Source organism: Lygodium microphyllum, chromosome 19 (genome assembly GCF_053477565.2).
Source record: "Lygodium microphyllum isolate KBCC chromosome 19, Lygodium_microphyllum_v1.1.10, whole genome shotgun sequence".
In the NCBI taxonomy this organism is placed as follows: Eukaryota; Viridiplantae; Streptophyta; class Polypodiopsida; order Schizaeales; family Lygodiaceae; genus Lygodium; species Lygodium microphyllum.
This window is the reverse complement of record NC_141153.1, coordinates 110,420,871-110,433,827: the sequence shown is the minus strand read 5'-3', so window position 1 is coordinate 110,433,827 and position 12,957 is coordinate 110,420,871. Positions and strand designations below refer to the sequence as shown.

Below are 12,957 nucleotides of genomic sequence, written 5' to 3'. Positions count from 1 at the left end.
ACTACGTTGTTCGGGGCGTTTACAGTGGCATCAAAGCTTTGGCTCGGTCCTCACCCCTGGTAGTGCCTACAATTATAAGTTTGTTTGTTTTTAGCCCTTGCATCGAGTGCTTGAGCATATTTTTGTTAGAGTCTCAATGGATCAGTCGAGTGCTATCCTTCAAGCCATTCAAAGTCTTAGAGAGGAGAATCAGCAAATTCGTGAGCAACTTCTCAAACTAGAAAAAGTTGAGAATCCCAAAGAAATCAAGGAAAGAAGCCCATCTGCTTCAAGGAGACAAAGTCATACCAATGAAAGGAGCCGATCAAGAAGTCCAACTACTTCTAAGAGGCAGCCCCATTCTACTTCAAGACGAAGAAAGAGATCGCGTCGAAGCTCATCCTCTTCTTCAAAGTCATCTGGCGCCTACTCTGATGGGCCCTCTTCTAGTGACGAAGAGTCACACCCTTCTCATGGAAGACCTCATCATCGTCAAAGGCGTCGACATTCTTTACCCTCGTCTCCATCTTCATGCCCATCAAGCACTTCATCATCTTCAACCTCAAGATTCGGGCATGGACAAAGGCATAAGAAGAAGAAGAAGACTAAGTCACTATCTCAACTTGAAAAGAAGATTAAGTTCAGTATGTATGATGGTTCCCGAAATCTTGATCTTCTTCTGAAGTTTATTCGTCAATTTCAAATTTTGTATGGTCGTGACAAGTATAAAGAAAAAGAAAAGATTAAGTTTGCAGCTTTACATTTGACTGACTTAGCCCATACTTGGTGGACGGGGTTGGAATATGATCATGCTGCCCCAAAATCATGGCGGTCCTTTGTTCGCATGATACAAAGCCAATTTCTTCCTGTTCATTTCAAAAGAGATGTAAAAATGGAATGGGATCGGCTTTGGCAAAGGAAAAATGAGTCACTTGGTGACTATACCAAGAGATTTTGGGAGCTACTTTTGAAGGTCCAACATTTCAAGAAGATCAGCAGTTCGGAAAAGCTTAGGAAGTTTCAAGGAGGTTTGCATTTTAAACTTCGTACTGCTCTTAATCATTATCATTGTTCTAGTCTCAGGGAACTCATTGACCATGCTGAGACATGGAAAATGGAGCACAATGGCAACAAATCATTCCAAAAGAATGATAAGAAGAGAGTAGCTGATGATGAGGAGTATTCAGCCCCAAATGAAGGACAAAAACAGTGGCAAAAGCAGCCATCAAATCAAAAGAAGATGAAGCCCTATGCACCTTCTAATGCTCCTCAATTTCGCTCCAATCTATACCCACCAGCAAAGCAACTTTCCGAAGAAGAAAAACAACGCTTCATGAAAGAAGGGAAGTGCTTTAAATGTGGACAAACATGCCACATAGCGAAGCAATGTCCAAACAAAGGATAAAGCAAGGTTTTTGACAACAAGTCTAAGTCGCCAGTGAAAATCAATGCTATCAGTGATGTAGTTGCAAACACAACTCACACTCCAGAGATGCGCAAATTATTAAAAGCTTGGGGACAGTTGCAAGGTAAGCAAGCACTATTCTTGATAGATCTTGGGGCGAATGAAAATGTCAAATGAAGGACAAAAACAGCGGCAAAAGCAGCCATCAAATCAAAAGAAGATGAAGCCCTATGCACCTCCTAATGCTCCTCAATTTCGCTCCAATCTATACTCACCAGCAAAGCAACTTTTCAAAGAAGAAAATCAGCGCTTCATGAAAGAAGGGAAGTGCTTTAAATGTGGATAAACAGGCCACATAGCGAAGCAATGTCCAAACAAAGGACAAAGCAAGGTTTCTGACAACAAGCCTAAGTCGCCAGTGAAAATCAATGCTATCAGTGATGTAGTTGCAAACACAACTCACACTCCAGAGATGCGCAAATTATTAAAAGCTTGGGGACAGTTGCAAGGTAGCAAGCACTATTCTTGATAGATCTTGGGGCGAATGAAAATGTCATTTCCTTGCAATTAGCTAAAGAGCTTGGATTAAAGAATGAAGAGATGGACACTCCAACAGAAGTTCGCCAAGCTTTAAATGCCGATGAAGGTGACACAGTGAAGACTGTGACACCCTACATTGGCAAGCTCAAGTTTCAAATTCAAGGCTACAGTGACGAAGATACCTTCTGTATCGGAGACCTTGATGATTGTGATGTGATTCTTGGCATGCCCTGGAATCATAGAGTAGATTCAACCATCTTCTCTCAGAAAAAGAAGGTAGAACTCACTAACAAAGGCAAGAAGTACGAGATCCAAGCTGGAGTTTCTGGAGACACCATATCTATGGTAAGCCATATGCAAGTCTCTAGAGCAATTAAGGATTGTGTTCAATGTTGTTTGCTTTATGTCACTGATGTAAAAGATAATATGAATGCTGAAAACCAAGAGCGACTTCAGCTCTTGGAAAAGTATAAAGATTGTTTTTCGGAAGATCTTCCTTATCAGCTTCTCCCAGAAAGTCTAGAAGACCATCATATTGATATTATTCCAGGTAGTTCTCTTCCTAACATAGCACCATATCATGTGAGCCGTGCTCAACAAGAAGAAATCAGAAAGCAAGTCGAAGACCTACTCAACCGTGGGCTAATTAGACCAAGTAGCTCACCATTTTATTCACCGGTTCTTCTTATTCAAAAGAAAGATGGCACATTCAGGATGTGCATTGATTATCGAGCCCTCAACAAAATCACTGTGAAGAATTGGTTTCCTATTCCCAGAATTGACGACATCTTGGATCGTCTAGGAGGCTCAAAGGTTTTCAGCCGCATTGATCTAAAGAGTGGTTATCATCAAATTAGGGTAATACCACAAGATGTACACAAAACTGCTTTCCGCACTTTATACGGTCTTTATGAATTCTTAGTGGTTCCTTTCGGATTAACCAATGCACCAGCCACCTTTAATCGAATGATGGAGCGCATCTTTAGAGAGCATCGACAATATGTCGGTACTTTCTTTGATGATATTCTTGTCTTTAGCAAGAATGAAGGGGAGCATCATCAGCACTTGGAGATTGTTCTACAATTACGTCAACAAAATCAACTCTTGGTAAATGGTAAAAAGAGTGAATTTTTCATGCGTAAAATAAATTACCTTGGGCATGTCATCTCTTCTGAAGGGATTTAGATGAATCCTGAAAAGATCAAGATAATCCAAGAATGGCCTCATCTTCATGATGTACATGAGGTGCGATCGTTTCTTGGCTTATGCTCTTATTACCGCCGCTTCATCAAGCATTTTGCACATATGGCTTCTCCACTTCATGACCTTACAAAGAAGAAGAACTCTTTCCAATGGAAGGAAAAAGAGAAGGCAGTCTTCACAAGGCTGAAAACAACTCTTACTAGTGGACCTGTTCTTATCATTCCAGATTTGGTAAAACCATTTGTGGTGGAAGCAGATGCTTGCGGTGATTGTATTGGTGCAGTGCTAAATCAAGAAGGCCATGCCGTAGCCTTTGAAAGTCGCCGTCTAAATGATGTGGAGAAAAGGTATGACATTTATGAAAAGGAGCTCTTAGCAGTGATTCATGCTTTGAAGATATGGAAACATTATCTTTTAGGCAATGAATTTCTTATTAAAACTGATCATTAGAGCTTGAAGTATTTCAAGACTCAAAAGCATTTGCAGGAGAAACACGCAAGATGGGAAAATTTCTTGTCTATGTTTCATTTTCAAATTATGTACACTCCAGGGAAACAAAATGTAGTTGCTGATGCAACTTTCTAGAGTGTCTCGCATTGTAACTATTACAGTGGCTCATCATGAAGATTTTCAAACGATGAAGAATACTTATGATGAAGATACTGATTTTGCAGCAATTTGGTTAAATTTACAGCAAGGAGGTTCTCATCTAGATTATTCCATCAAAGATGGTTACCTTCTCATGAACAATCGCCTTTGTGTCACTCTTCCTGTTCGACAAAAGGTACTTAGAGAAAGTCACGAACCCCCTTATGTAGGGCATAGAGGGAGGGCAGCCACTCTAAGTGCAATTGAGCGCTACTTTTATTGGCCAACATTTCGAAGAGATACACATAACTTCATTGAGGCTTGTCTAGTATGCCAAAAATCCAAGTATGATAGGCAGAAGACTCCAGGATTGTTGCAACCTCTTCCAGTGCCCAAAGATCCATGGGAATCTATCACAATGGATTTCATCTCAGGTATTCCAAGAACACCTCAAGGTCATGATATGATTTGGGTCATAATTGATCGATTCAACAAGCAATCACATTTTATTCCATGTCATAAAACATTGAAATCCGCACAAGCTGCAAGACTTTTCATTCAACATATCTTCAGATTACATGGTATGCCTTCTAAGATCATTTCAGATAGAGACTCCAAATTCACAAGTAACTTTTGGCGTGCTTTATTTGAGAATTTGGGAACCACTTTAAAGTTCTCCTCAGCTTTTCATCCTCAAACTGACGGCCAAACAGAGGTGATGAATCTCACTCTTTTGGATATGTTGAAAGCTTATGTTAGTGAACATAAGTCACAATGGGAGAAATATCTTCCATTATTGGAGTTTGCTTACAACAATACAGTGCACTCATCCACAGGGAAAGCTCCAAATGAAATAGTACAGGGTAAAGTGATTCCTCCTCCAATTATTCGCACTAAAGATAAGATTTTTTGCTGTTGATGGGTTTGCTTCAGATTTAAAAACAGCAATGGATCAAGTTCGAGCCACTATCAAAGTTGCTCAAGAGCGACAAAAGAAGCTAGCAGATAAACGAAGAAGACCTTTAGCTTTTGAAAAAGGTCAATATGTCTTGCTAAAGTTTGATAAAAGCAGGCTCAAACAAGGTTCCGGTCAAAATTCATCTTTTCCAAAGCTCTCCAGTAAATACTTTGGACCCTTCAAAGTGATTGAGAAAATAAATGAAGTTTCTTATCGACTTGAGCTTCCTGCTCATTGGAAAATACACAATGCTTTTCATGTAAGTTTGCTAAAACCTTACATAGGACCAGAACCAAACGAACCCATTACTGAAGATCCCCCAGAAGTTGAAGAAACAGAGCAACTCTTGGAACCTGAACAAATTTTGTTTCACAAGGATCGAACCACGAGAAGTAGCCTTGTGACACGGAAATTCTTACTAAAATTCAAGAATCTACCCACAACAGATGCACAGTGGGTAGATGAAAAATTCATGAAGGATTACCCAAACATTCGTCAGCCATATCAAGAAGCTTTTCAGTTGAGGACAGCTGAATAAAAGCCAGAGGGCTGTCACAACTCTATAAAAACAGAATTTGTATTCTTTTTCATTAATTTGTCTATATAATGATTTATTAAATTTGTTTTCTTTGCACTAATTAGATATAAAGAAAAGTGCATTGGAGTTGGCCACTGATAAGTGGTCACAGGTTATGGTGGATCCACGCGGTGGGTTAGAGAAAAGATAGTTCACACTTCCACCTATATGGCCCGATTGGGCGCCTGTGACCAGAACTCACGCATATCAGGGTTAGACTCACACACAGAAAGGATTGATGCCTTGAAGTGTGGGCTAGATCCGCCAGAACAGACAGTTACAATCAACAAGATGGCATGATCATGAAATGCTTATACAATGTGCATGTGTGGGCTGAAAGCTTGAAATGCACATTTCTTTGCATAGGAAAGTCACATGAAGATTTTGATACTGTTTTTGCGATGTACACGGAAAAAGCTTTCATATGATACCCATATTGGGGGGGTTCCTAAATTTTAGGAGGTCCCTAAATTTTAGGAGCCTCGAATTAGCCTAAAAATGCTAGTCCTAAAAAATAGGAATGTCATTCTAAAAATAGTAAATTTTGTACTCTGACTGTGCTTACTAAATTTGGTTGTTTCTATTCTTGACAGTATTCAGCCCAAAAAGAAAGGCCATAGAGAAGGGACAAGTGTTAAGACACTTGTCACACAAGTTTCCAAGTGTCCCACCACTTGTCACATCTCATGACATGTGGCTGGACACTTGTCTTATGCTACTCCACTTTCCCCTTTTGTACTAGCTCTTCCCTCTCCTATAAATAAGATCTCGTTTTTCTTCATTCAGCATCATTTTTCTTTGCTGTAAACTCATGTACAACATCCACAGATAGCCAAAAACTGGCCCCATCCATTTCCATCATCATCCCCCACTTCTCCATTATCAAATTCCTCCATATTCCCTCTTCTATCACTGCTGTTTTATAGGACAACAAGCCTGTAAATTCATTACAGCACCTCCTTCTTGAGCTCTTTCTTCCATTTTAGAAACAAGAAGCAAGCCCTATCCATGTACTACTGATCAACGATGAAGAAAGGCTGATTTTCCCTCTTTCTTCTCTGATACTGTAAAGAAATCAGTTCTCATCATTACATAATAGATAATGCATGTGTGTTTGTACATCTTTGCATGATCTTGTGAGAGTAAGAATTAATTCTCCTCACTCTCAGGTTGATTGTAACTGAGCTCTTCCCTAAATGGGTTGAGTAGAAATACATTCCTTCGGGGGGGGGGAGGGGTTGCCCATCTTCAACCCTCAATCTTGTCTCCATTACTTTTACATTTTCATGGCTGTAATTTTGTGAGTAATTTTCATTTTCAGCTTTAAGCGTTCATTCTCTTTTATATTAAATCTCGAAAACAAGCGAATTTCATAATTGTTAAGCATACTACGTTGTTCAGGGCATTTACAGCATATCTCTGAGTTCTTCTTTTGTGGTGTTCTTCTATTTTCTCTTTTCTCATGTCGTGCAGTCTTTTAGAACAGTCTTCTACACTTCGAGCAATGCACCCACTTCTAACATGGTATCAAACATCTGTGCTCAGTCCTGTAGTGCAGTTTTTTGTTGCGGACAATCTGCCCTCACACCTTGCTGCTGATTAGGTTCTCTCCTAGGCACCTTGGTGGTGGCTCGATCACCAATTTATTAGGTATGCAAGGTCCTATTTTGATGGTCCTTGTTGTATGGACTACAATGAGTCATTATCATTGTATTATTGTATTGTATCAAATCACACATGATATGAGAGAGGCTGTTGGAAAATGATTTAGCTTATGAGTGAGTCTATGCATGTGTATTTGTGGGTTGGGCACAATTAATTATTTAAGACATTTTTTTGGTGCTTATTATTTTGGTTTCTGGCATTTATTGGTTCGATGACTACATTTCTAGGCCATTATGATGCTAGCCGACCTAATGCACTATTGGCATTATTTTATGCCTATATATTCATGGGCTCTGAAATCAACCTTTCTTCTCGGATAGGGTGGTAAATAACCTGTTCAAGCACTAATTACAACAAGCAACAAATAAACATAAACTGAAATGCACAATTTACCTTAATAATCTTAGACATTCGATACCCTATTGGGCCCAAAATTGGCGCCCCTTTTAGTATTTCTTTAACTTTGATTTTGTTGATGGAATGAGTACAAGCTGAGATTCCATAATCTCCTTTGCTAATTCCAAAATCCCCTTGTTGTAATAACAATCAGTAAAAGCACTTCAAGCCATTTGCCCCTTGACTTTTCACCTCGGACTTGTACAATTGGTACCACAAACTGGCCAAATGCTGCCCCAATTAACGATGAATGGACTGGTATTTGAATTCCCTGACAATTACACGAATTTCAAGTGATGAATTCAATGTACGATGCCTTCTCCATTGGTATGCGTCTTGAGGTGGCTGTCAAACCCTAATTTCTATAGAAATTTAGGGTTTACAGCAAAAATCCTCCTACTATCCTCCAAATATGGTTGAGATTTGCTTCAAATGGCTGAGAAATGCTGAGATCTTTTGAGAAATTCCTGGAGAAGGTGAGAGAAAGCCAAAATACGAGAGAAATCTGATTTTCTTCATGAGAAACCCTAAAATCTGCTTCCTGCTTCCTCCAACCTACATCTAATGCAATCACCTACTGCCAGGCACCTCCAAAATGTTGTCTCCTAATGAGCAATGCTGTTGCCAGCCCCTAGAAGGTGTCTCCCTACTGTTTCTTGCTTGCTGAAACCCCTCCTCCAACCTACATCTAATGCAATCACCTACTGCCAGATACCTCCAAAATGTTGTCTCCTAATCAACAATGCTATTGCCAGCCCCTAGAAGGTGTCTCCCTACTGTTTCTTGCCTGCTGAAGCCCCTAGATGGCTGTCTTTTGTAGCAAATTGTTCTCTGATAAAAAAAATGGACCAATAGTTCTCTCTTTCTCCTTCTCCCTCTCCCAAGTTGTAAACTCAGTGAACGGATGAGACCCAACCCCCAAAAACGTTTTCTTAGTTTGCATGGGCATTTTTACCAAGTGGCATGGCAGTCTTCTCAACCCATTTTTCAGCATTATCCAGCCATTTAATTAATTTTCAGAATTGATTTCAGCCCTTTTGACCCTGCCCAAAATTAAATGTGCCCATCGGTAATTAAATTGGCTAGGCCATTTGCAACTTGGAGTGATTCCCACTTAGATTGGCCTAAATTAATTAATTAATGCTAGTCCCTAGTGTCATCACTGACACTTATTGGCCAAATAACTATCCTAGGGTCAAAACTGACGCCAAGAAACTCCCAAAGCCTAACTGACATAACTTATCAACTTGCTCTTTTTCAAGATCTATAGTGGCCCAAAATTCCAAGATGGGATTTTATACATGGAGAAGAAGCTTACTAGGTTTAGTGGGTATGTGAAAGTTATAGGAACAAGAAGGTCGATGTCTAGCCAAAATTGCATGTAGTAAAAGGCAGTTGTAAGCTACACAAAAAAATTTAGGGGCTAAATTCTTTGGACTTCACAAGAGTTGTAGATCAAAGTAGGATTACACATTTGTAGAAGAACGCTTAGCGATCCAAGTTATGGATCAAAAGATATGTCCAATTTTCTACATGGTAGTTCTATAGGACCATCTTATCCTCTCTAATGCATAGACGAGTAGCCATATCAATAGAGATAAAGTTTGATCATGCTCCTAGATTAAGAAAAACAAGTGCATGCTGATCTCTCATTTTGCCCCATGCTCTGCAAAGCTCAATGCTATCATCATTGGGCTGAATTGCCACTACATCAAACACTAAACCAATTGAGGTTTTGCCCTTCTTTGCCTTACTATTCATTCTTATCAGCTGATTGTTTACTAGGACAGCTCCTTGCCATATGCCCCTCTTACTCACAAATAAAACATTTATTTGCAACCATGAGTTCCTTACAATGTGCATCATTTTTCCCAAACTTTCTTTGCCATCTACTCCTCTTTCTAGCCTTATTTTCAGATTTGCCTTGATTTTTTCAGCTTTATTTTCAGATATGTCCTTTGTCTCAGCCTTTATCTCTTTGACATTTGACTTGACGTAACTGCCTTGGAATCCTACATCCTTTCCATGCAACAATGTATCAAATGTAGTAGCAGTTTCTATAAGTTGTGACATGGTGGAAATAGTGGACTTAAATGCAAAAATCCCGAATTCCCTTTGGCAAATTACATACAAACTTCTCCACTTGCTCATGAAGGGGAACTAACTAGTGACCGATAAGAAGTAATGGACAGCAAAGCATCCTAGGCCTTCTTATTGTATTGGTCCAAGTTCTTGCAGTCTTTTGCATCTAACTAGTTTCATGCTATCATTATGTCCACTTCAAATGTGCTTGTCAACCAGTTTGAAGCAAATATTTGCTTGAACTTAATCCAAGTGGTAGGTGCTTTTCCATAAATAAGAATTGTAGACCACCACTGTAATGCATTTCCCTTCAAAAATGTGGTTGCCTTACGAATTTTAGATGCCTATGTGAAATTGCCTCCCAAATAGGCTGCATCAAATTGCTGTATGAAAGTAAGAGCGTTCAATCTGTCTTGTGCACCAGTGAAAGGTTTAAACTTCACACTTTTGCCACCCTCATCATAGTCCTTTGCCGGACCTATGGGAGTCAAATTTTCATAAATAGGTTCTTGCTGCAAAAAGGGTGCACTTACTACGTTTCCATGATAACCAGCACTATCAAATGTATTTACATGACCAACACTAAATCCTTGTGCTCCAATAGCTGCAAGGGGTACATATACATTTCCATATGGCTCACTTCGTGCCCCAAACATCATGCCTATGCTACTATACATGGAATTGTGCATTCCACCTACATACTTGGATACATTGGGTGTTGAGAACCATGCATTGGCTGTTGTATACCATAGGGATTCATGCCATACATTCCCATATGTGGTCATTGACCAACCATTGTATGAAAAATGTTGCCACCACCAAAGTATCCTTGCTATCCCATGTTTGCATTTGCATGAATGCCTTACTGTCCATATTCCCATGGATTGGCACTACCAAGTTGGCCATGCATTTGAACTTGCTGTTCCACAAGTACCAACTATTTGTTCTCATGAGCAACTTTGGGTTGTTCCAATGGAGGCTTAGGCATTTCCTCTTGTTCTTTTGGCTATCTTGAAGCTCTAGAAGGTGTCTTCTTCTCTTTGCCGTGCAGAATACACAACGACCAACTGAGATCTTGCGGGCACGTAGCACATCCCCAGTTGGAAGACCTCCAATAAGCAGCCTCCACATAAACACTTTACCCTAATACAGAACCTTAGACTTCCAAAGTTGGATGAATCTTTCCTACCACGTCTTTTTGCTATCCTGAATATGCCATATTTTATTAACCTTTCCAGTGACCCATCTCTTGGCCTCCACCATCTGATGATATATCTATCTGATTAGCTGATCTCTTCTCGAAATCATCAGGAAGCTTGTACAAACATCCAGTCACACCATGGAGACAATGGCTATAACACAAGCAAAGGAGAGAACCTCAGAAGTCCTGTATGGACGACCAAATGTCATGATCTCTCTCTCCCTCTCTCTCTCAACCTCCCAATAGCCTCCACGAGCTTGGATTGGCAAGTGTGCCAAGTGGCAGCCTTCCAAAGTCAAATTTTCAGCATTATCTGCATTATTAAATTAATGTTCAACTTGGATTTTTTTGGAAATTAATTTAATAATCATTTTAGTGCCTTAAAAGAGGCCAACCAACAATTAAATTGGCTAGGCTAATTCATCTCGCAAGTGTTCCCGAGCCTTCTTTAGCCCCTGGATCAGCATTAAGTACCATTAAACGCCTAATGTCACCAATTGACACTTATGGCTAGTAAAATGTCTTGGGCCAATTTCTAGCACTAGACGCCACCTAGCATTTGTGCAACATTACTTTAGACAACTTTTGCCTTTGACATCCACTCATTTCCTTGGATCCTTGGCTTGTAAATATGAAATAATCTCAAAGCACTTCACATACTTAAACATTTGATTAAAAATTAATCCAAATTTTATTTAGAACAATCAAAATTTCACGTCCTTGTGATAGCTTGATTCTGGCTAGTGATTGTCATGCCTGATAGTTCATGCTTTTATGCAATCGCAGCCCTAAATCCCCTTAGAAGAGGTAGTCACGATAGAACCAATAGGAAGCAAAAGATGTAGTTGAACATTCAAGTGAAAAATGGAAGTCCCTCTGCTGGGAAGAGAAGAGATGCTCAAACATTCAAGTCAAAGAAGAGCCTACCTTTGTGCAGAAAGTTTATGCTCCCATTGCATCCAGTATTTTTACATGTCTCCTTAGCTTTGACATGGTTGAGTCTAGAGATTCTTGCTTATTAAGAGTTCAACATATGGAATCATTGTCATATATTTTACTATTTCTCAGTTCTTAACATTCAGCTAAAAAGTACGTCATAGTTGTACCTGTCTGTCTGGAGGCAGAAATTTGGTTCTGTTATCTTTAGTATAATTAGAGAAGTTTGAAATTATCAAAACATAGGATGACTGTCCATACCAACTATCCTTTCAAGATGTCTTGCTGCTTTGGCTTTTATTCATAACTACACACCAGCAATCAACCTGATAAATGTGGGAAATTTTGGTTTTTCTTAACAACGGATATACATCTTTACAGGTCACATACCCAAATATGTTAGCAGTTTTTGAAGAAATTGGGGTTGAAGTGGAAAACTCAGACATGTCTTTCTCTATCAGCCTGGATGAAGGTAGAGGGTGTGAATGGAGCAGTAACGGACTTTCAGGTCTTTTTGCACAAAAGACAAACTTGCTAAATCCATTTTTCTTGCAAATGATACGGGAGATCATCAAGTTCCAGCATGATGTTTTGAAGTATGTCTTAAACTCATAATACAGTCTAATACCAGTTATTGAAGATAAACCGATGACTCTAACCAAGATATTGAATGAATGTTCACATTTTCTGCCAGAATGAGGCTAAAGATATAATATTTAATTCTTTCCATAATTTATCCCCTAGAACTCCAACCTCACAAAAACGTTCTCATAAAAGCTTCAATTAGATTTAATCATGCTAAACTGATATGACGTATAAGGATTTAACTGCACAGAAAGATCATTACTATCTTTCATGACACACAACTTATACACTTTCATGACACTTACAAATGCTCACTATGAGTACCACTACAAGGATAAGTTGGATCGTGTGAGACTGAGTGAACATCACAACTTATCTTGAGATTAATGGCAAAGGAACCATGTTCATACTCACAATGGACAAGAGACCCTCTCCATTACTGTTGTGCAAAGAAGATAGCCTTATGGTAGTCATTGTGCCAACGACAAGGTGACAATGCAATAAATCAGAGAAGTAAACAAGTTAACAGAGCTTGCACGAAATTTCATTGAGAGATGTGAGATGGTATCTAGGTTTATCAATTTCTTATTTGCCAAAAAATTCAAGTTTGACAACGTGCCTATTGAGAACTTATGCATCTACGTGATCAAATTAAGAAAAATTTGTGGGGTTTATACCCATCCATCCATATCACGTTTCTGATTAAACAAGAGAAAGAAGGTTAACACTATAATGTCATTTTCGGGAGAGAGCCACCTTTTTCCTACTCATCTGATCTTGTGCCATGGCTCTGCTGAATACTTAGTGCACATCAGAGTGCTATCCATAGTCACATAAGTGTG

General features: G+C 39.3%; 1 protein-coding gene across 7 annotated transcripts in view; it reads left to right on the top strand.

Annotated features, from left to right (window-relative positions):
- Positions 1 to 12,957, top strand: part of LOC148020266 (uncharacterized) — a 119,896-nt gene that overhangs the window by 17,504 nt on the left and 89,435 nt on the right. For 6 of the 7 annotated variants that reach the window (XR_015694944.1, XR_015694945.1, XM_087700600.1 and 3 more), the window contains exon 2: positions 11,912 to 12,126. Coding sequence is in view for 4 of the 7 variants with exons in the window: in XM_087700600.1 (XP_087556726.1) it covers positions 11,912 to 12,126 (215 nt within the window). In the remaining 3 variants the exon portion in view is untranslated. Of the gene's footprint in view, positions 1 to 11,911; positions 12,127 to 12,957 lie in introns of those variants that run through there. The other variant, XM_087700603.1, reaches the window with a different exon arrangement.